Source organism: Hylobates moloch, unplaced genomic scaffold (assembly GCF_009828535.3).
Source record: "Hylobates moloch isolate HMO894 unplaced genomic scaffold, HMol_V3 SCAFFOLD_9, whole genome shotgun sequence".
NCBI lineage: Eukaryota > Metazoa > Chordata > Mammalia > Primates > Hylobatidae > Hylobates > Hylobates moloch.
In genome coordinates, this window is record NW_026652284.1 from 121,024,464 (window position 1) to 121,046,992 (window position 22,529).

Consider the following 22,529-nt stretch of genomic DNA (forward strand, 5'->3'; position numbering starts at 1 on the left):
TTTAGGATAGTTAGCTCTTCTTGTTGAATTGATCCCTTTACCATTATGTAATGGCCTTCTTTGTCTCTTTTGATCTTTGTTGGTTTAAAGTCTATTTTATCAGAGACTAGGATTGCAACCCCTGCCTTTTTTTGTTTTCCATTTGCTTGATAGATCTTCCTCCATCCCTTTATTTTTAGTCTATGTGTGTCTCTGCACGTGAGATGGGTTTCCTGAATACAGCACACTGATGGGTCCTGACTCCTTATCCAGTTTGCCAGTCTGTGTCTTTTGATTGGAGCATTTAGCCCATTTACATTTAACGTTAATATTGTTATGTGTGAATCTGATCCTGTCATTATGATGTTAGTTGGTTATTTTGCTCGTTAGTTGCTATAGTTTCTTCCTAGCCTCGATGGTCTTTACAATTTGGCATGTTTTTGCAGTGGCTGGAACCGGTTGTTCCTTTCCATGTTTAGTGCTTCCTTCAGGAGCTCTTTTAGGGCAGGCCTGGTGGTGTCAAAATCACTCAGCGTTTGCTTGTCTGTAAAGTATTTTATTTCTCCTTCACTTATGAAGCTTAGTTTGGCAGGGTAGGAAATTCTGGGTTGAAAATTCTTTTAAGAATGTTGAATATCGGCCCCCACTCTCTTCTGGCTTGTAGAGTTTCTGCTGAGAGATCAGCTGTTAGTCTGATGGGCTTCCCTTTGTGGGTAACCCGACCTTTCTCTCTGGCTGCCCTTAACATTTTTTCCTTCATTTCAACTTTGGTGAATCTGACAATTATGTGTCTTGGAGTTGCCCTTCTCGAGGAGTATCTTTGTGGCGTTCTCTGTATTTCCTGAATCTGAATGCTGGCCTGCCTTGCTAGATTGGGGAAGTTCTCCTGGATAATATCTTGCAGAGTGTTTTCCAACTTGGTTCCATTCTCCCCATCATTTTCAGGTACACCAATCAGACGTAGGTTTGGTCTTTTCACATAGTCCCAAATTTCTTGGAGGCTTTTTTCATTTCTTTTTATTCTTTTTTCTCTAAACTTCCTCTCTCTCTTCATTTCATTCATTTCATCTTCCATCAGCGATACCCTTTCTTCCAGTTGATCACATCTGCTACTGAGGCTTCTGCAATCTTCGCGTAGTTCTCGAAACTTGGCTTTCAGCTCCATCAGCTCCTTTAAGCCCTTCTCTCCATTGGTTATTCTAGTTATCCATCCTTCTAATTTTTTTTCAAAGTTTTTAACTTCTTTGCTATTGTTTTGAATTTCCTCTCATGGCTCAGAGTAGTTTGATCGTCTGAAGCCTTCTTCTCTCAACTCATCAAAGTCATCCTCCATCCAGCTTTGTTCCGTTGCTGGTGAGGAACTGCGTTCCTTTGGAGGAGGAGAGGTGCTCTGTTGTTTAGAGTTTCCAGTTTTTCTGCTCTGTTTTTTCCCCATCTTTGTGGTTTTATCTACTTTTTGTCTTTGATGATGGTGATGTACAGATGGGTTTTTGGTGTTGATGTCCTTTCTGTTTGTTAGTTTTCCTTCTACCAGACAGGACCCTCAGCTGCAGGTCTGTTGGAGTTTACTAGAGGTCCACTCCAGACCCTGTTTGGCTGGGTGTCAGCAGCGGTGGCTGCAGAACAGCGGATTTTCGTGAGACCACAAATTCAGCTGTCTGATAGTTCCTCTGAAAGTTTTGTCTCAGAGGAGTACCCGGTTGAATGAGGTGTCAGTCTGACCCTACTGGGGGGGTGCCTCCCAGTTAGGCTGCTCAGGGGTGAGGGACCCACTTTAGGAGGCAGTCTGTCCGTTCTCAGATCTCCAGCTGCGTGCTGGGAGAACCACTACTCTCTTCAAAGCTGTCAGTCAGACAGGGACATTTAAGTCTGTGGAGGTTCTTGCTGAGTTTTTGTTTGTCTGTGCCCTGCCCCCAGAGGTGGAGCCTACAGAGGCAGGCAGGCCTCCTTGAGCTGTGGTGGGCTCCACCCAGTTCGAGCTTCCTGGCTGCTTTGTTTACCTAAGCAAGCCTGGGCAATGGCGGGCGCCCCTCCCCCAGCCTCGCTGCGCCTTGCAGCTTGATCTCAGACTGCTGTGCTAGCAATCAGCGAGACTCCGTGGGCATAGGACCCTCCGAGCCAGGTGCGGGACACATTCTCCTAGTGTGCCGTTTTCCAGGCCCATTGGAAAAGCGCAGTATTAGGATGGGACTGACCCGATATTCCAGGTGCCGTCTGTTTCCCCTTTCTTTGACTAGGAAAGGGAACTCCCTGACCCCTTGCGCTTCCCGAGTGAGGCAATGCCTTGCCCTGCTTCGGCTCGCGCACAGTGCGCTTCACCGACTGTCCTGCACCCGCTGTTAGGCACTCCCTAGTGAGATGAAACCAGTACCTCAAGCAGAAATGCAGAAATCACCCGTCTTCTGTGTCGCTGGGGCTGGGAGCTGGAGACCAGAGCTGTTCCTATTCGGCCATCTTGGCTCCACCCTCGAATTAATCTATTTTTATTTCCATATAAATTTCATGAAATGACTTTCTTGAATTCATAATTCCCTAATGTGGTATTTTCCTAAAGACAGGATTTTAATTTTAAAATGAGAAAGGCTTATCCATATAAAATCTACTTGTGGTCTGTGAATGAAATAAATACTCGAGCTTTTTCTTTTCATACAGCATACAAGGACCTCCTGAATGAAAGATGAGTGCCTATTGGGAACTGAAGAGCAACACAGCCAAAGACGGCCAATCAGAAAGAATAGATTCTCAGCCAGGTGCAGTGGCTCATGCCTGTAATCCCAGCACTGTGGGAGGCTGAGGTGGGTGGATCACCTGAGGTCAGGAGTTCAAGACCGGCTTGGCCAACATGGTGAAACCCCATCTCTACTAAAAATACAAAAATTAGCCGGGCATGGTGGCAGGCACCTGTAGTCCCATCTACTCGGGAGGCTGAGGCAGGAGAATTGCTTGAATCCGGGAGGTGGAGGTTGCAGTGTGCCGAGATCGCGCCCTTGCACTCCAGCCTGGCGGACAAGAGTAAGACTTCGTCTCAAAACAAACAAAAACAAACAAGCCAAAAAAACAGTTTGGCTTAGCTACAGTCTCTACTCTCATGTGGGTATGGCTCTAGAAAACTTCAAATTTAAGGTTTATAGCTCAGTCTTTTCTCCTTTCACTATACTGTATTGCTTTCAAATCTGGAATCTGGTATGAGGGAAAAAAATAGGAGAGCTGTGGCCTTGCTGCTTTGCAGAAGCAGGGACAGCAGCCTGGCTTCAGACAGACAGCCTCTTGCCACCGCTCTTCAGTTCCCCGTGTCATCGCTTCTCGGCCTTTTGGCTAAGATCAAGTGCAGTTCCCCGTGTCGGCATTCATCTTTCATTCAGACTGACTGGATCTGCTATGTGAGGGAAAAATGCTCACATATTTCTTTCTCAAAACACGAAGTAGGCTTTATATAGATAGGGCTTTCTCATTTAAAATTAAAATCCTGTTTTAAGCATAGTATCACATTAGAAAATTATTGTGCATGCAGTAATAAAAAAAAAGCAAGTTGCAAAGCTACTCTATTTTTAAGCAATGCCCAAGAGGAAAGAAAGCTCTTTCAACCAACTGAGGTTCTAACTAAGGTTGCCAGCAATCTCTGGCACTCACTTTGTAAGACAGCTTTCAGAGTATATTTGCAGACACAGAACTATTTCAGAAAGGACAGTATCTGACCTGGGAACAAGAGAAGGGAGTGTGGGGCCAGGAGTGGTGACTCACGCCTGTAATCCCAACATTTTGTGAAGCCATGGTGGGAGAATTGCTTGAGCCCAGGAGTTTGAGACCAGCATGGACAACAAAGTGAGACCCTATCTCTACAAAAAAAAAATAACAAAATTAGCCAGGCTTGGTGGCATATGCCTGTAGTCGCAGCTACTCTGGAAAGAGGCTGAGGCAGGAGGATGACTAGAGCCCAGGAGGTTAGGGATGCAGTGAACTAGTATTGTGCCACTGCACTCCAGGCAGGGCCACAGAGTGAGACTTTGTCTCAATTTAAAAAAAAAAAAAAAAAAAAAGGAGAGCTAGGTATAGTACAGAGTATCTGCTGTGGGGCCATGTGACCTTGGGCAAGAGCATCCGGGCTGCTATCATAAAACACATTCTGTGCAGGGTTGTTGAGATAATGCAGAGATCCAGAGGAGGGACTCCTGACCCACTGAAGTACTCAAAAAGTAAGAGATGTGACTAGCAGTAGCAACCATAAAAAATGATGTGATGATGTGATCTCTGAAAACAGATGTCAGAAAACATCTGTTTTGATCTGAAATTTGGGTAATACTACTGACAAAGCAAGTTAATTTTTCAAATAAGAACAGAACGTATCTAATAGGGTGCACAGCTGACCTTACTGAAGTAAATGGCAGGACCAGAGCAGTAGGCCTGGGTGGGTCTGGGAATGAACCAGTTTGATGAAAACAGAAGGTAAGCATCTTTTTCTTTTTTTTTTCTTTTTGAGATGAGAGTCTCACTCTGTCACCCAGGCTGGAGTGCAGTGGCGTGATCTCGGCTCACTGCAAGCTCCGCCTCCTGGGTTCACGCCATTCTCCTGCCTCAGCCTCCTGAGTAGCTGGGACTACAGGCACCTGCCACTACACCCAACTAATTTTTTGTATTTTTTAGTAGAGACGGGGTTTCACCGTGTTAGCCAGGATGGTCTCAATCTCCTGACCTCGTGATCCGCCCGCCTCGGCCTCCCAAAGTACTGGGATTACAGGCGTGAGACACTGCACCTGGCCTGGTAAGCATCTTTAGACATTTTTATAGCAATTTGAAAGAGTAATTTTTGGGCTGTCAAAAAGGTCTGTCTTTTATTTTTATGTCTTTTTCTAGTCCATGATTTTGAAATTTTATTTTACAAGAGTATTGGTCTGCAACGGTTTAGAAAGATACAAACTGGCCCTTCCACGCAGTCTGAGAAGCCTGTATTGGAAGGTTCCTTGGCCTAAGAGGACAGAAAGACTTCTGACACACAGCTTCAACAATGACCTGATCAACCTAAAAGTAGGTGCGGCGTCCTGGCCTGGTGGCTGCAAGGACACAGACCAATAGCTCTGGGCCTAGCTCATGACAAAGGCCAAGACACAGAAACAAGCTTGTAAACAGCAGACACCATGGCAACCAACAGTAATTTTTACACATACACAGCATAAAAAGGACCACAACGAGATCTAATTACCATTGTTAGAGTCTCTTCACCAAATGAAGGACCATAAAGCACGTGTGTGCATACCCAGAGACCTAGCTGCCACCATCACCACTCCACAGTGTCACGAAAGCTTCTACATCCAACACACACTACCTTCCAACTGATAGATGGTCAGGGTGGTCCGCACACTACACCTGCACCAGGTGTTATTCCCAGTGCACCAAGCTTCCCATGCAGCTGTCTAAAAATCTGAATCTCCAGCGCAGAACACCTCCTCTGGGCTCTATGCCCTATATCCAGCTGCCTCCTCTGCATTTCCATTTGCATATCCCAAATGTCCAAACCTGGCATCATCATGTTTCCCTGACATGGACTCCTCATTCTGAATTTTATTTCGTTTGGTAGCACAATGTTATTTTTGGTGACACCAATGCTATGATTCCTGTCCTGGATTCTTCCTTCCTCTTGACCTCCCATGCCAATTCACCAAATCTTGTCCCTTTTAAGTCTGTCTTCTCTGTTCCTTCCCACTTTGCCTCTTCCAGCTTAGACCCTGCTGTCATTTATTTGAATGACCACTTGACTTCCTATTGGATCTCTGCATTTCCTATCCTGCCCTCTGAGCCATCAGTCAGCAAGGTGGTCTTTTTTTTTTTTTTTTTTGAGACAGAGTCTCACTCTGTCACCCAGGCTGGAGTATAGTGGAACAATCTCAGCTCACTGCAACCTCCGCCTCTTGGGGTCAAGCAATTCTTCTGCTGCAGCCTCTTGAGTAGCTGGGATTACAGGAGAGAGCCACCACGCCTGGCTACTTTTTGTATTTTTAGTAGCAATGGGGTTTGGCCATGTTGGTCTTGAACTCCTGACCTCAGATGATCCATCCGCCTCAGCCTCCCAAAGTACTGGGATTACAGGCATAAGCCACGGTGCCCGGCACTAAGGTGATCTTTCTGATGCCATTTGCTTCAAATCTTGAAAAGCACTGCCAGGCCTAAGATCAGAGAGTAACCTTGGGACCACGTCTCAAAAATCAACTGGGGTGCTTGTTATCACTCTAGGTCCTTGGCCTCTCCAGATCCACTGCAGTTCTCTAGTCCTGGGGAAATGAACTTTAAAAGGTCCCCTGTGACTTTTATGTATATTAAATTTTAATTTATTCATTTGTAAAATAATTATAATATCTACTTCCCCAGGGTTCATGCATTACTTGTTTTTATTTTTCATTTAGATGAAAAACAGTGACACCAATGCTATGATTCCTGTCCTGGATTCTTCCTTCCTCTTCACCTCTAACATTTAGATGCTTAACACTGTATGGTGGTACATTCATTCGCTTAATAAATACTGGTTGAGCCTTACTACTGCTGAACAAACGGTACTATGGGAGCTGGGGGAGAGTGCTGAATAAATAAAGTTCCCATCTTTGTGATGCTTACACTTTAGTGGAGGAGACAGGAAAACAAGTGAGACATTGTCATACAGTGAGAAACATTAGAAGAAAAATGAAGCAGGATAAAGACAGTTAAGTCACAGTTGCTGCCCTTAAGGAACTTATGGAACTTAAGGAACTTATGTTTTATTAGAGAAAGAGGGTGAGAGTGAGCATGTGTGAGAGTGCAGGGGGTTGGGAGAGAGAACGCAGTAGTGCACATCATAATAAAGTGAGTTCATTCAAGCTTCACGCTTGGCACTCAGTAAGGTTCTCTGGCACCTTGTGGGTAGAGGCCAGGGATGTTGCTAAGAACTCCTACTATTCATAGGACAGTCTCCTACAACAAAGAATTATCCAGCCCCAAAGGTCAACAATGCCCAGGCTGAGAAACCCTGGTGTAGGGAATGTATCGTCCTTGAGATGACACAAAAATAATCTTTAAAGACAAAAAGGTGTTCCTCAGGCAGATTCCCTGAGCATTTCAGGCAGACACAGCAGCATGAGAAAAGGCATGAGTTAAAAAACACTCATTTACGAAAAGAAAAAAATAAACTCCATAGAAGAGAAAAAAGAAACACTCATTCTATGTGATACTCTATCACATAGGCTTGGCACTGTGGACTGAATTGGGAATAGGAAAGACATGGTCCATGGTCTCTGCACTCATGGGGTGCTCAGTCTAGTAAGGAAAACAAGCAAAGTGAAAAATACAATACCATCTTACGGGCATTAAGAAAGGTATTTGTTCCAGCCTGGCCAACATGATGAAACTCTACCAAAAATACAAAAATTAGCTGGGCATGGTGGTGCATGACTATAGTCCCAGCTACTTGGGAGGCTGAGGTGGGAGGACAGATTGAGCCCAGGAGGTCAAGCCTGGAGTGAGCCGTGACTGTGCCACTGCACTCTACCCTGGGTGACAGTGTGAGACCCTGTTTCAGGGAAAAAAAAAAAAAAAAAAAAGGAAAAGTACTTGAGTGGGAAATTGCCTCGATGCCATTATGGCCTCCAAGTTTAGCACCAGGCAAGCTATCTCAGAGGTTACCCAACAGACAGGTTTAGGACCAAATGAAGATGCTCCAATTACATGGTTATTAAGTTAAAAAAACAAAACAAAACAAAAAAAAACACCACATAGTGAGAAGTATTTTCCATTTCCCCACAAACATGCTCTGTTTTGCTCACATCTAGTTACAGGAAGTTCTTAGAATACAGTTTGTTTGTGTGTGTGTGTGTGTGTGTGTGTTTTTAAATGGAGTCTTGCTCTGTTGCCCAGGCTGGAGTGCAGTGGCATGATCTTGGCTTACTGCAACCTCCGCCTCCTGGGTTCAAACGATTCTCCTGCCTCACCCTCCCAAGTAGCCAGGATTATAGGCATGCCAATTTTGTATTTTCAGTACAGATGGGGTTTCACCATGTTGGCCAGGCCGGTCTCGAACTCCTGACCTCAGATGATCCACCTGCCTCAGCCTCCCAAAGTGCTGGGGTTACAGGCGTGAGCCACTGTGCCCAGCCAGAAGTCTTTTTTTCTTTTGTCTATCATTCATATATATTTCTGTTCCTTTGTATGTCTTGTAAATTTTTGTTGGAGATTAGACATTTTAGATAATATGTTGTAGGAATTCTGGGTACTTGATCCTCCTCCCTTTAGGGCTTATTATTTGCTTTTTTTCTTTTTTTTTGCCACAGGGTCTTGCTAAGCGCAGTCTAGTCTCAAACTCCTAGACTCAAGCGATCTCCCTGCCTCACCCTGCTGAGTAGCTGAGATTACAGTCACTATGCCTGGCTGGAATATAGCCTTTTGATCCCATGTCATTACCCACCCTCTTCACTCTTCCTGGAATGTATTTCCTGAGCCTGTCTGCCCTAAAAATTCCAATTTCTCCTTTAAGCCTTGGCTCAAATGCTATCTATATGCTGCCTCCCCCAAGTCCCCCTAGTGACAACACAGGGTCCTCTTCTGCTCTTCCTGATGTTGTTCTTTGTCAGATTAACATCACAGCAGTACCACAACATGTGGTAGCAAACCCTTTGTCCAAATGCAGTCATACGTGGGACTGAAATACAAGAACTCTAGTTTGGAGAATTTATAACATCTACTTTTAAAAACACAAATCAATGCTGTCTGGTAAAAGAGGCTATCTGGACAAAAAATAGGTTTAAAATGTAGGACTAGAGAACAGTAGGTATGTTCTTAGAATAGATACAATATCCAAATTAACATTTTTTTTCCTTTTTTTCCCGAAAGAGTCTGACTCTGTCACCCAGGCTGGAGTGCAGTGGTACAATCTCGGCTCACTGCAACCACCACCTCCTGGGTTCAAGCAATTCTCATGCCTCAACCTCCTGAATAGCTGGGACTGCAGGTGTGTGCCACCATGCCTGGCTTATTTTTGTTTTTTTTGAGACGGACTTTCGCTCTGTCACCCAGGTTGGAGCGTACTGTGTGCCATCATGGCTCACTGCAACCTCCGTCTCCTGGGTTCAAGTAATTCTTCTGCCTCAGCCTCCTGAGTAGCTGGGATTACAGGCATGCATCACCACACCTGGCTAATTTTTGTATTTTCAGTAGAGATGGGGTTTTGCCATGTTGGCCAGGCTGGTCTCGAACTTCTGACCTCAAGTGATCAGCCCGCCTCAGCCTCTCGAAGTGCTGGGATTACAGGCATGAGCCACTGCACCTGCCTAATTTTTGTATTTTTTTTTTTTTTTTAGTAGAGAGGGGGTTTCACCATGTGGGCTACGCTGGTCTTGAACTCCTGGCCTCAAGGGATCTGCCCACCTTGGTCTCCCAAAGCGCTGGGATGGATTACAGGTGTGATCCACCATGCCAGGCCAAAAATAATTTTTTTTTCCATCTGCCTTACAATCTCAAGATTTGCTTTAGTTCAGAAGGAAAGTTTTATCCTATGCTTTCAAAATTCTAAATTAGTTAAATTTAACACAAAGTTAGTATGAGTGAATGTTTAATGATGCAAAGCATGAGAGACCAGGTTAAGTTACTGGCTCAAAATTATGAATCGTGGCTTCTTTCAGCCATAATACGATTGAGGCAACTACAGGAAGATTGAAATAGCTATTCTGAGTTCAAGGAGAGTGGGGAATGGGTTCTCACAGTCCTTAGTTCTGAGGGTGAGGGCACAGAACTGCTTGGCAGCAGGGACCATAAGTCTAAAAGGACCTTTGTGTTAAGTAACATACAGAGATTGCTCTGTCCCACCACTTCCTCTCTGTCCCCAAGGGACTTCTGAAGTGGTTTTTCAATAAGGGTTGCCTGAAGGAAGACACTTCCCATGCATATGTCCAGACACATCTGGGAGGAGGTTCACATCGGTCATAAATGCCAGGAAGGCAAATCTTAGTTGTCTTGTTATACAGCCTGCAGTAGCAAGATGCAATAGTTTATATGTAAGCTGACATGGAAGCAGGAGTTGTTTCTGGGTAAAAAATGTGGTAATGCAAAAACCAAACAAATGCTAATATTTCTGAGCCCATAATGACACTACTAAAATTTTAGAGAAATTTATTCCTAAAAGATAATTAAAAAAGCAAATAACCCATTATTGCAAGTTTTTTTTTTTTTTTTCCTTAAGAGACAGAGTCTTGCTCCGTGGCCCAGGGTCTCTCTAAGTCTCTATTTCCTGTTCTGTTAAAATGAAGATAATAAATGGACAGGTCCACATTCCTCTGTCCTCATTTCCAAAACCTAAAAAATGCTGAAAATGTTAAGTGTGCTTTTTTATGTTTGAAACAAACTAATATGGTAGTAAAACCTGAACAGATGAAGCATCTTATAATCTTCATTTAACTGTTAATGTGATTATTTGCATTCTGCTGTAGAAACACTAGTGGTTTTAACTCTGGGATGCTATTAGAGTCTTAAATAATGTATAATGTTCAGCATACTACAATAACTTTTTAGTATTTAAAAAATACTGAATTCTGAAACACACATGACCCTTAAGGGTTTTGGATACAGGATTTTGGATCTATTAGAGGGCAGTGGCACAATCATAGCTTACCATAATCTAGAACTCCTGGACTCAGTCTTAGCCTCTCAAGTATTTGGGACTACAGGTGTGAGCCACAATGCCTGGCTAATTTTTTTTTTTTTTGTAGAGACAGGGTCTTGCTGTGTTGCCCAGGCTGGTCTTGAACTCCTGGGCTCAAGTGATCCTCCCGCCTTGGCCTCCCAAAGCACTGGGATTTTAGGCATTAACCACCACATCCAGCCATATTATTTCAAGTAGGTTTTTTTTTTTTTTTTTTTTTTGAGATGGAGTTTCACTCATTGCCCAGGCTGGAATGCAATGGCATGATCTTGGCTCACTGCAACCTCCACCTCCTGGGTTCAAGCGATTCTCCTGCCTCAGCCTCCCAAGTAGCTGGGATTACAGGCATGCGCCCGGCTACTTTTTCTATTTTTAGTAGAGACAGGGTTTCACTGTGTTGGCCAGGCTGGTCTCAAACTCCTGACCTCAGGTGATCTGCTTACCTCAGCCTCCCAAATAGGCCACCATGCCTGGCCTATTCCAAGTTTTAAGAAGTAGTTGTAAAACTAACTCTCCTGCTTTGAAAGATAACATTTTGCAATAATTTGCAATATAGTAGACTCTAACAGGGCTTAAAAAGTCGAAGAAGCCTTTCAGAAACACAATTACCAGAAATCTTTCCTCTTTTTCCAGCCAGCGCTGATCTTCTTCCATTTCCTGTTGCTGTCGGATTAGCCGCTCTTCCATCAGATGAGTTGGCAACACTTGCCCAATCCCTCGCAGGTCCAGTGCTGTAGAGTCCTGGAAGAAGGGTTGAAAACAGCATGTTCAGTCTCATAAGTCTATTCCTATGCTCTTACATTGTTTTATGTGTCTTTCAAGAAAAGATAAGCAAAACAGCAAGTATGGTGGAAACAGGATCTCTCATACTGTGCTTGTGGGAGTAACTTTTCTGTAGGGGGCAATTTAATGTGCATCAAGCATCTTTAAAAAGTATGCAATCCTTTAGCTCATAGGTTCACTTGTAGGGGTCTATTTTAAAGAAATAACACAAGGTATGTGCAAAGAATACATTGTTACTTATAATAAGAAAGTAGAAAGAATCTAGAAGTAATAGAAGGCTGAAATATGATACATATTACAGAGTATTAAATATTAAATAAAAGAACATAAATAGCAGACAACTATAGATGCTCTTTCATTCAAATAAGTAATTTTTTGTCTTTTTAATGAGATGGGGTCTTGCTATATGTTGCCCAGGCTGGCCTCAAACTCCTAGGCTCAAGTTATCTTCCCACCTCAGCCTCTTGAGTAGATGCAACTATGGGTTGTGTTACTGTACCTAGGTCAAATAAATTTTTAAACTATAGGAGTAGTTCTTGGTTTTATCAGGAAAATTTAGTAAAAATTAACATGGTCCAAAGAACTGAATGCTCTGTGTCCTGTTTCTTCGTTGGCCTCATGTATATGCTGACTATATTCCACTTAGGGCTTTGCCTTTCAAATAAATGGACTAAAGATTTTAGTATTTCTCCCTGGGTTCTTTCAGTTAAAGTTCATTAAACCTGAAAGCATTTGAGTAGATGGGGTATCCTGATCTTTGAATTAAGTCATTAAAATCTGGCCGGGCATGATGGCTCAAGCCTGCAATCCCAGCACTTTGGGAGGCTGAGGTGGGTGGATCACTTGAAGTCAGGAGTTTGAGACCAGCCTAGCCAACGTGGTGAAACTCTGTCTCTATTAAAAAATACAACAATTAACTCGGCGTGGTGGCTGGCGCTTGTAATCCAAGCCGCTTGGGAGGCTAAGGCAGGAGAATTGCTTGAACCTGGGAGGCGGAGGTTGCAGTAAGCCGAGATCATGCCACTGCACTCCAGCCTGGGAGACAGAGTGTGACTCTGTCTCAAAAAAAAAAAAAAAAGTCATTAAAATAAATAAATCTTAGAATTTAGAAATAAAAGGTGCTTAGGCCATGCTTTATTACTTTTTTTTTTTTTTTTGAGACAGGCTCTTGCTCTGTTGCCCAGGCTGGAGTGCAGTGGCGCGATCTCAGCTCACTGTAGTCTCGACTTCCTAGGCTCAAATGATCCTCTCACCCCAGCATCCCGAGTAGCTGGGACTACAGGCACATACCACCATACATGACTAATTTTCTATGTTTTGTAGAGACAGGATCTTGCTGTGTTGCCCAGGCTGGTTTCAAACTCTGGGGCTCAAGCAATCCTCTTACTTCAGCCTCCCAGAAGTGCTGGGATTACAAGTGTAAGGCACCATGCCCAGCTTTGCCATGCTTTATAAGTTCACAAACTGAAGCCCAAGACACCCGATTTACCTCCACATTGGGCTGCCACATTGCTATCTCCTGAGGTCTATGATTCCATGAATCTGTTTGGTCCAAAAGAGATGCCTGACCTGGATAGATGCTGCCAGCCATGGCTGTGATTCCATGTGAACCAGGGTAGCCAGAAACCTGTGAATGAGTAAGGAGGCAAGGTAATGTTCAACTATAACATCTGCACAGTTCTGCTTCACACACAAAGGAAACTAAAATTACAGAGAATATTGTGGTAGGCAGAATTATGGCCCGCTAAAGATACCCATGTTCTAATCCCTTGAACATGTGAATATGTTTCCTTACATGGCAAAAGAGACTTTGCAGATGTGGTTATAAGTCAAGGACCTTGGGATGGGAGGGTATCTGGGATATCTGAGTGAGTCCAGTGTAATTACAAGGGTCCTTAAAAGTGCAAGAGGGAAGTATAAGAGGAGGGAGGGACATGGGACCACTGAAGAAGGGTCAGAGAGAGTTAGTACTGCTGGCTCTGGGCCAGGCACGGTGGCTCAAGCCTGTAATCCCAGCACTTTGGGAGGCCGAGGCGGGTGGATCACAAGGTCAGGAGTAGCCTGTAGTCCCAGCTAATTGGGAGGCTGAGGCAGGAGAATGAACCCGGGAGGCGGAGCTTGCAGTGAGCCGAGATCACGCCATTGCACTCCAGCCTGGGTGACAGAGAGAGACTCCGTCTCAAAAAAAAAAAAAAAAAAGAAAAACTTCTGGCTTCAGAACGTGGAGTAAGGGGACCATGAGCCAAGGCATGTAGGTGGCCTGTAGAAGCTGATAAGGCAAGGAAATGGACTCTCAGCTAAAGTCTCAAGAAAGGACATTTGTTATGGCTGCATTAGAGAGCTAGTGCAAATATATACTAGAAAATAAGAAATTGTTTCTTTGGAATTTCACATTTACTAAAATAATGAGGGCAGCCCATCCTTGGATGCAAAAGCAACAGGAAGCCACAAAAATGGCTGTGCCATACTTTGCTCTAGAAATCCCCTTTCCTGCCCAACCAACCCCTATCCCCCAACAAGAATAACAACAACAAAAACACACACAAAAAAACTCCCAAATGTTTGTCCTCTAATGACCTGGGAGCTGATGGTAGGATAAGTCGTACCTTTAAGTTCTAACAATGATGACTAAGGCAGAGAGAAGACATTCAGTTGGACATACAGAAAAATTTCAAGGCAGGGGGAAAATAAGATGGGTTTTTTTTGTTTTGTTTTTTTTTTGAGATGGAGTCTCGCTCTGTCCCCCAGGCTGGAGTGCAATGGCGGGATCTCTGCTCACTGCAAGCTCCGCCCCCTGGGTTCACGCCATTTTCCTGCCTCAGCCTCCCAAGTAGCTGGGACTACAGGCGCCTGCCACCACGCCCTGCTAATTTTTTGTATATTTAGTAGAGACGGGGTTTCACCGTGCTAGCCAGGATGGTCTCGATCTCCTGACCTTGTGATCCACCCGCCTCGGCCTCCCAAAGTGCTAGGATTACAGGCTTGAGCCACCGTGCCCGGCCTAAAATGGGTTTCTTTATATGGTTCCTTCTCTCAATCAAGAGAAAGACAGAGAACAGAATCAGTATTGGTTTCCACACCTCATTAGGCTAGTGTTGTATGGTGGGTGTTGTCAGTTAATTTTTTAGTGAGATAAAGCAGAGCCAAAACTGTATTTCCAAATATCAACACATCCTTCAACAAAGGTTTTGTGCATTTATTAGGTCTCTAGGCATTAATTTATACCAAAATTCCATATGGACAATATGAAATTAATGAATTTTCAAGTAAGACATACAGTTAGTTCTCACAGTTTATTTGAATGAAAATATCTTAATAATAAAAACTGCTACTAAATGCAAAATGCTGTATCAAGATTTCTGGTGAAAAGGGATATATTATTGCCAGAAAACATTTAGGAATTTTCACAACAAGGAGGTTTAAAATGGTCTAAGGCAGTTTTCTACATAATAGTAACCATATAGAAGGATCACTTTAGGCTAAAAATGAAGTAACATCAGGAAATGTCTCATAGTTGGTCTCATTTACAAGAGAGGAAAATTTGGGCTTGGGAAAGGTTAATCATACATCAGTTCAATGAAAAAAATCAATGTTTTACTTAATTCTCTATTTACTCATTTTTACACACTGTTCTAAGCCCTTAGAGACAAGTCCCCACTCTCAGGGGCTTCCACTGCACTGGTGACAGACAGCCACTAACAAACACATACTAGAGTTTCAAATCTTGACAGTGCCACAGACCAGGCCTGCTGGGACACAAAGAGAACTGTCTCTCTGCTAACAGCTTTTCTCATTAAGCAGGTGCTGCATGTTTTCTCAAAACAATGCTGGTATTCAATTCCCACTCAGGGCCAGTTCACTTTCCATACCAGCCAGGCACAGACTCGGGCTGTTACCCTGGGGCCCATCTGCTTGTCTGCCAGAGCTCAGGGTATCTCAGCAATCATAGAGGTGGGATTTCATTCTGTAGGCCACCTGCGTACTTCCCATTGCTCTGACCCTTGTGCTGGGTCAGGGTTTTGGCTTCTTCACTTATGGAATTGGTAGTAATCCAAACTGACAAAGGGCCCTGTGAGCTCCTTCCATGAGAAAAAAGGGTACTTTATTTGTCTTTATATTCCCAGTCCCTAGAATAGTGCCAGGCAGAGTAGATGAACATTCAGTGCAACCCTGCTGAATGAACAGACAGGTGCCCTCGAAAACTCAAATGATTCACTCCTGACTCTGCCAGGCAAGTGGCCATCTCAGAACAGTGTCTCCCAAAACATAGGTCTGAGTCATCTGCCTCAGAATCCACTGAGGCTGCTTGTTAACAATAAGCTATTCTTGGGTTCCAGAATTAGACATTAGAATCTGGAGGCTAGATAAAGAGGCTAAAATTTGCTGTTCTAAACTACCACTGACATATCTTTTCCAATAAGAAAGTGCTTACATTCTCCCTTATTACTGACAGTTAAGTACCAATAGTTAAGATTTTTTGCCCATTTTGACCCAAGAGGCCTTAATTTAAACCATGCTTTCAAAAACTCTGTGAAGGAAGTAGGAAAGGTTAAGTACTGACACCCTCAATAGGACTCTGACTTCTACAGACATTACGAGTAAAAAAAGATAAGCCCGAAAAAGCACACTCTATATGATCTATTTATATAAAATTCTAGAACAGGCAGAAATCTCTGATACTAGAATTGAGAAGAATGGTTGCTCCTGGGGCAGCAGGTGCCTGATCGGAAGGGGCACAAAAGAACTGCCGGGGTCACAGACACACTCTATATCCTGAAGTGAGGATGGGATGCACTGGGGTATGCATCTGGCGGAACAAAGACCTGTGCATTGTAAGGTATACCCCAGCAAAAGTTAGTAACTTTTTCTCAAAAACAAATGAATTGTTTACTTTGTGTCAGGTCCTTTTCTTTGAAGGATAATTTTTTCTAATCTGCACAGGATATCTGTCTATAAATCTAATACTTTTCACACTTGTCCATATGGTATTTCATCTGGGTTCTGTTAATTTTGAATTTTATTCTTGCCTTCCATAAAAACTGTCCAGTTCAGTACTCCCTCTGCAGAGTGTGTGCCCACTGGCTTCACCTTGCCCTTTACCATAGCAAGTGGATGAAAACGCGCCTAAGAATGGCAGCAGGCCCTGGTCCTGCCCACTTGAAGATGGAGTGAAAAACAAATGCCTTCTGTGTGGGGTGTCAAGACAACATCACTCAATAATTAGGGTAACCACTTTCTCAGCTTTCTATCAGCCAAATCATACTCATAAGTACATAAATAAAAATATGCACAATGTACCGCTCTACCCCAAAAGTGCTAAATAATCAAATAACACAGTTTATATCTGTAATGACTGGCATACCTGGTAATGATTGGTTTGTACCATGTGCTGTGGGCTGGGATAAAATCCTTCGCTGGACCTCGGACTAGGATAACCCGGTCTGCTAGGCTGTAAAATCAACAGAGCATCATATGAATGAACCTTTTAATTTTGACAAGCCTGTACTTTATGAATAGAAAAAGACATTTTCCTAATAGAGCTTACTTGAAAAGAATGATAAAAAGATGCTAAGACATTTCAATATGGAAAGAACAGTCTTTTCAACAAATGATGCTGTGGCAACTGGATAGCTCATGTGAAAAACCGAAGTCTGACCTCTTCCTCCCACACACACAAAAATTAACTCAAAATGAATTACAGGTCTAAATGTAAAAGTTAAAAACTCTAAGATTCTTAGAAGAAAACTTAAGAGTAAATCTTGAGCAGGGCATGGTAGCTCACGCCTGTAATCCCAGCACTTTGGGATGCTGAGGTGGGCGGATCGTTTGAGGCCAGGAGTTGAAAACAAATCAGGCCAGTCTGTTGGGAATGTAAAATGGTGTAGTCACTATGGAAGACAGTATGGCTATTCCTTAAAAACTAAATAGAGAATTAGTATATGATCCAGCAATTCTACTTTCAGGTATATGTAACAGAGACATGAAAATATATATCCACACAAAAACATGTAAATCAGCTACTCAGGAGGCTGAGGTGAGAGGGTCGCTTGAGCCGAGGAATTAGAGGTCAGCCTAGGCAACATAGCAAGACTGTATCTTTGAAAAAAACAAATTAAGTAAACACAGACATGTACATGAATGTTCTTAACAGCATTATTCACAATAGATAAAAAGGGGGAACAGTCCATGTCCATCAACTGATATAAATGGATAAACAAAATGCTGTATACCTATAAAGGGATATTATTTGTAACTAAAGGGAATAAAGTACTGACACACGCTACAACATGGATAAACTTTTGAAACATTCTAAGTAAAAAAAGCCAGTCACAAAGAACATATGATTTCTTTAATGAAATATCCAGAATAGGAAAGATTAATATAGATAGCAAGTACATAAGTGGTTGCCAGGGGTTGGAAGGAGGAGGAGATGGGGGATGACTGCTAATGGGTGCAGAATTTCATTTTGGGGGTGACAAAAATGTTCTAGGCTGGCCGCTATGGCTCACACCTGTAATCCTAGCACTTTGGGAGCCCGAGGTGGATCACTTGAGCCCAGGAGTTTGAGACCAGCCTGGGCAACACAGTGAGACCCCGTCTCTACTAAAAACAAAACAAAAGTCCTAAAACTGGTTGTGGCGACGGTTACACAACTCTGAATATACTAAAAAACATTGCATTGTACAATTTATTTATTTGAGTCTCACTCTGACGTATAGGCTGAAGTGCAGTGTATAATCCCAGCTCACTGCAACCACTGCCTCCCGGGTTTGAGTGATTCTCGTGCCTCAGCCTCTCAAGTAGCTGGGATTACAGGCATGCAGCACCTCACTAGGCTAATTTTTGTATTTACAGTAGAGACGGGGTTTTGCCATATTGGCCAGGCTGGTCTTGAACTCCTGGCCTTAACTGATCTGCCTGCCTCAGCCTCCCACAGTGCTCGGATTACAGGAGTGAACCACTGTGCCCAGCTGAACTGCACACTTTCAATGGATAAATTGTATGGTATGTAAATTGTATCTTAATAAAGCTATTAAAGTATCATTAATAACAAAATGGGATACTGAATATTCTGAGCCTGAGGGACCCAAATGCTCTCTGTCCAGTAGTCTGGGACCTGGAGAGAAGGCACTTGTGTTCTATTGTTTGACTACTTCCTGGTTGTGTGACTGTGGTCAAGTGATGAAACTGACTGGCTTCTAGTTCCTCATCCATAAGATGGGGTCAAGTGAGCTAGAGGATCTCTAAAGTCACTTCCAGGTCTTAAATTCTCATTTTGTTTGTGGGATAAATGAATTCAAAGTTCATAGTGAAAGAACAATTTAGTCTGAAACAGAAGTCTGAAAGAAGTCAATAAAGTCTTTTAAAACTTGGGGAATTTAACAAGGTGGAAACCCATTACTGTCTAGCCAAATTAAGTCCAGAATAAAAGGAAATAGATTTAAGTCCCAACAAGCTTAGGAAAGAAAATGCCTTAGTGCCTGTCTCTCTCTCCCACAGTGCTGGGTGAACACGTGCTTTGCTCTAGTTAGGTCCAGAGTATGTTTTGGTCTCTAAAATCAGTCTCATTTCCCCCTCAGTTTTGCTTATACTGTCCCCTCTGCCTGGAATGTCTTCTCCCTCCATCTGTAGTATATTTCTGATCCTTTCAGTCTTAGATGTTACTTCTTTCACGCAACAGCTCCTGATTTTGCCAGCCTAACATAAACATATGTCCTCTGCTCTCCTAAGGAGGCCTTTTTCAAACCCTATCTTGGGTTGCAGGTACTTTTGCACTTGCTCTAGCCCTGCTACTATGAGCTGTTAAATTCCTGAGGGCGAAAAATCCTTCCTTTTGGCTTAGCCCTGTCACGTTTCAAACAGTGTTCCAGATAGAGTCTACTCTAAACTTAACTAAATAACAACATGAATTTCCCCAAAGACATCCCAAACAGGAAAAGGGCATAAAGAGAGCATTCCAGGCTGTTCTCTACTGTGTGTGCTAGGGTGGCAATTTCCAAAGTGTGTTCTACAAAGCGGTTGTGCTGAATTAAAAGCGGTTACAAAAAAGAGTTCGGCTACCTTTGTACTTGTTTTAAAGATATGTGTTAATATACAACCATTAATAATGGTTGTAGGGGAAAGGGTTTCCTGAATCAAATGCTCTTGGAGTCCAAGAAGGGAAGGAGGCAGAGCCGGGGACTGGAACAATAAACACAGCCGACAGTTGCACAGTGATGCACTCTTGATAAATTTAGGCAAAAAAAAAAAAAAAAAAAGTTGCAATTTACTGTGTATTGTGTGTGTACTCAACTACCTACTTTACATACAATTTGATAATTTTGATCACCACATTGCTATGAAGCAATATTATAACCCCTATTTTACAGAGTCTCAGATAAATTGGGCAATTTAAATAGGGGCATATAGGTGGTAACGGTGGAACTGCGTGACTCCAAAATCTACTGTGCCATGATGCTATTCCATGACAAGCGTACTTCTGACTCACCAAATAAAAAGGAAGATACAAAACAAATAGATCAGAGAATGGCAAAACCAATGTAAAATATCGCACAGTGATGCAAAGACTTAACTGAGTAGCAAATGATAACACAAGGTTCCATTTCAAAATAAAAATAAAAGGTAAATAGTTGAGAATGTTTTATGATAGACAAAATACTTGCACAAAGGACACCACAAAATCAAATGTTGCTAACAACCAACAGCCATGGACAGTGCAAATGTATTGCTAAAACAGCTCTAGTTCTGTTCTCTACAAATCAGAGGTGAGCATGGTGGTCAAGAGGGCAGGCTTTGAGCTAGACTGTCAGTGCTCACAGTTAGGGTGCTTCAGCTCTCTGTGTCTCCCTATTGTTAATGACAAAAGGAGTACAATAACCAGTAGCTACCTCCTGGAGCTGCCGTGAAGATTAAATATGTTAATATATGTCAAGATCTTTGAAAATGGCTTTCACATGAGTCCAAAAGTGTCAACTGCTGGTAAGTACTATGAGTTAGCAAGGTCATGACACTTCCTCCTCCAAGACAGAAACCTGGATTTTAATGAAGCAAAATATGGAACAGGGAAGTTTTGCTGAAATTCTCCCAAGTGAGGAAGGAGAGAAAGGAAGACACTGGTATTCTAAACCAGAGGTCCTCAACTGGATGGCACTGTTCCTTCAGAAGCATTTAGGGTACAGTCAGCCCTCCACATCCAAAGGCCCAGCATCCATGGATTCAACCAATTGCAGATTGAAAACGTACAGGAAAAAAACAAAAACAACAATAAAAAATAATACAAACAAAAAGATAAGTATAATAACTATGTAAGCTGGGTGCAGTGGCTCAGGTCTGTAATCTCAGCACTTTGGGAGGCTGAGGCAGGCAGATTGCTTTGAGCTCAGGAGTTTGAGACCAGCCTAGGCAACATGGTGAAAAAAATATGAAAATTAGCTGGGCAATGGTGGCTTGCACCTGTAGTCCCAGCTACTCAGGAGGCAGAGGCTGGAGAATCGCTTAAGCCCAGGAAGCGGAGGTTGCAGTGACCTGAGATCATACCACTGCACTCCAGCCTGGGCAACAGAGCGAGACCTTGTCTCAAAAAAAAAAAAAAAAAAAAAAAAAAAAAAAAAAAATCTGTATCTGTATCTAAATATCTCAAGATACTTTAAAGTATACTGAAAGATGGGCTGGGCGTGATGGCTCAAGCCTGTAATCCCAGCAGGGAGGCCATGGTGGGCAGATCACCTGAGGTCAGGAGTTTGAGACCAGCCTGGTCAACATGGTGAAACCCTGTTGTATTTACTAAAAATACAAAAAAATTAGCCAGGCGTGGTGGCACACTCCTGTAATCCCAGCTACTTGGGAGGCTGAGGCGTGAGAATAGCTTGAACCCGGGAGGTAGACATTGCAGTGAGCCGAGATCGCACCATGGCACTCCAGCCTGGGCAATAGAGTGAGACTCTGTCTCAAAAAACAGAATAAGCCAACAACAACAACAAAAATAAGTATACTGGAAGAGGTATGTAAGTTATATGCAATACTGTGCTATTTTATATAAGGAATTTATGCATCTGTGGATTTTAATCTCCATCCCTTGCAGATATCAAGGGAGAACTGTATTAGTGAGGGTGCTTTCCATGATCACACAATTGGCATTAAGGTAGAGGTCAGCAGGTGAGATTTCTGGCAATGAGAGGGACAGGCCTGAACAACAGGATTTGTTTCATATCCCCCAGGACTTCTTTTTTTTGTTTTGAGACAGTCACGCTCTGTCGCCTAGGCTGGAGTGCAGTGGCACGATCTCGGCTCACTGCAACCTCTGCCTCCCGAGTCTGAGTGATTCTCATGCCTCAGACTCCCAAGTAGCTGGGATTACAGGCATGCGCAATCACACCCAGCTAATTTTTGTATTTTTATTTTTTGAGAAGGAGTCTTGTTCTGTCACCCAGGCTAGAGTGCAGTGGCGTGATCTCGGCTCGCTGCAACCTCTGCCTCCTGAGTTTAAGCGATTCTCGTGCCTCAGCCTCCCGAATAGCTGGGATTGTAGGTGCATACCACCATGCCTGGCTAATTTTTGTATTTTTAGTAGAGACAGGGTTTCGCCATTTGCCCAGGCTGGACTCGAACTACTGGCCTCAAGTGATCAGCTCGTCTTGGCTGCCCAAAGTGCTGGGGTTACAGGTGTGAGCCACCATGCCCGGCCCCCGCAGGACTTTCTGCTGTTTCTCTCAACTTTATGTAAGTAAAACAACAGCAACAATAAAATCCCTGTCGCTTGAACACAGAATGAATTCTGCTTTATATATTTTGTATAGTTTGTATAGATATTTTGTATAGTTTATGAGGCACTGAACTTTCCAGAACAGCAACTACCGTGTATACTGATGGGCAATTTTATTTTGTTTCATTTAAACTTTACCAAGATTTCCTTACCATTCTAGAAAATGACATCACCAAGCTCAATGAAATTCCTATCAGTTATAGCTGTGGGGGTCTGCTTTGTCACTGCTGTATTCATGGTGAGTCCACAAACAGGTGTAAGGATCTGGCTATGCCACCATGTCTCCCAATGTCATCAGACCTGAGTGCCTTATACATGCATGCATAATGTTATAAAAAATGACTTTCCTTTTAT

At 43.0% G+C, this 22,529-nt stretch overlaps 1 protein-coding gene across 21 annotated transcripts in view; it reads right to left on the minus strand.

Annotated features, from left to right (window-relative positions):
* PTK2 (protein tyrosine kinase 2) overlaps nucleotides 1-22,529 on the minus strand; it is a 350,940-nt gene that overhangs the window by 40,021 nt on the left and 288,390 nt on the right. For all 21 annotated transcript variants that reach the window (XM_058444064.1, XM_058444062.1, XM_058444063.1 and 18 more), the window contains 3 exons: nucleotides 16,776-16,862; nucleotides 12,903-13,040; nucleotides 11,240-11,371 (listed from right to left, as the gene is read on the minus strand). In XM_058444064.1, coding sequence (XP_058300047.1) covers nucleotides 11,240-11,371; nucleotides 12,903-13,040; nucleotides 16,776-16,862 — 357 coding nt within the window. The remainder of the gene's footprint in view (nucleotides 1-11,239; nucleotides 11,372-12,902; nucleotides 13,041-16,775; nucleotides 16,863-22,529) is intronic.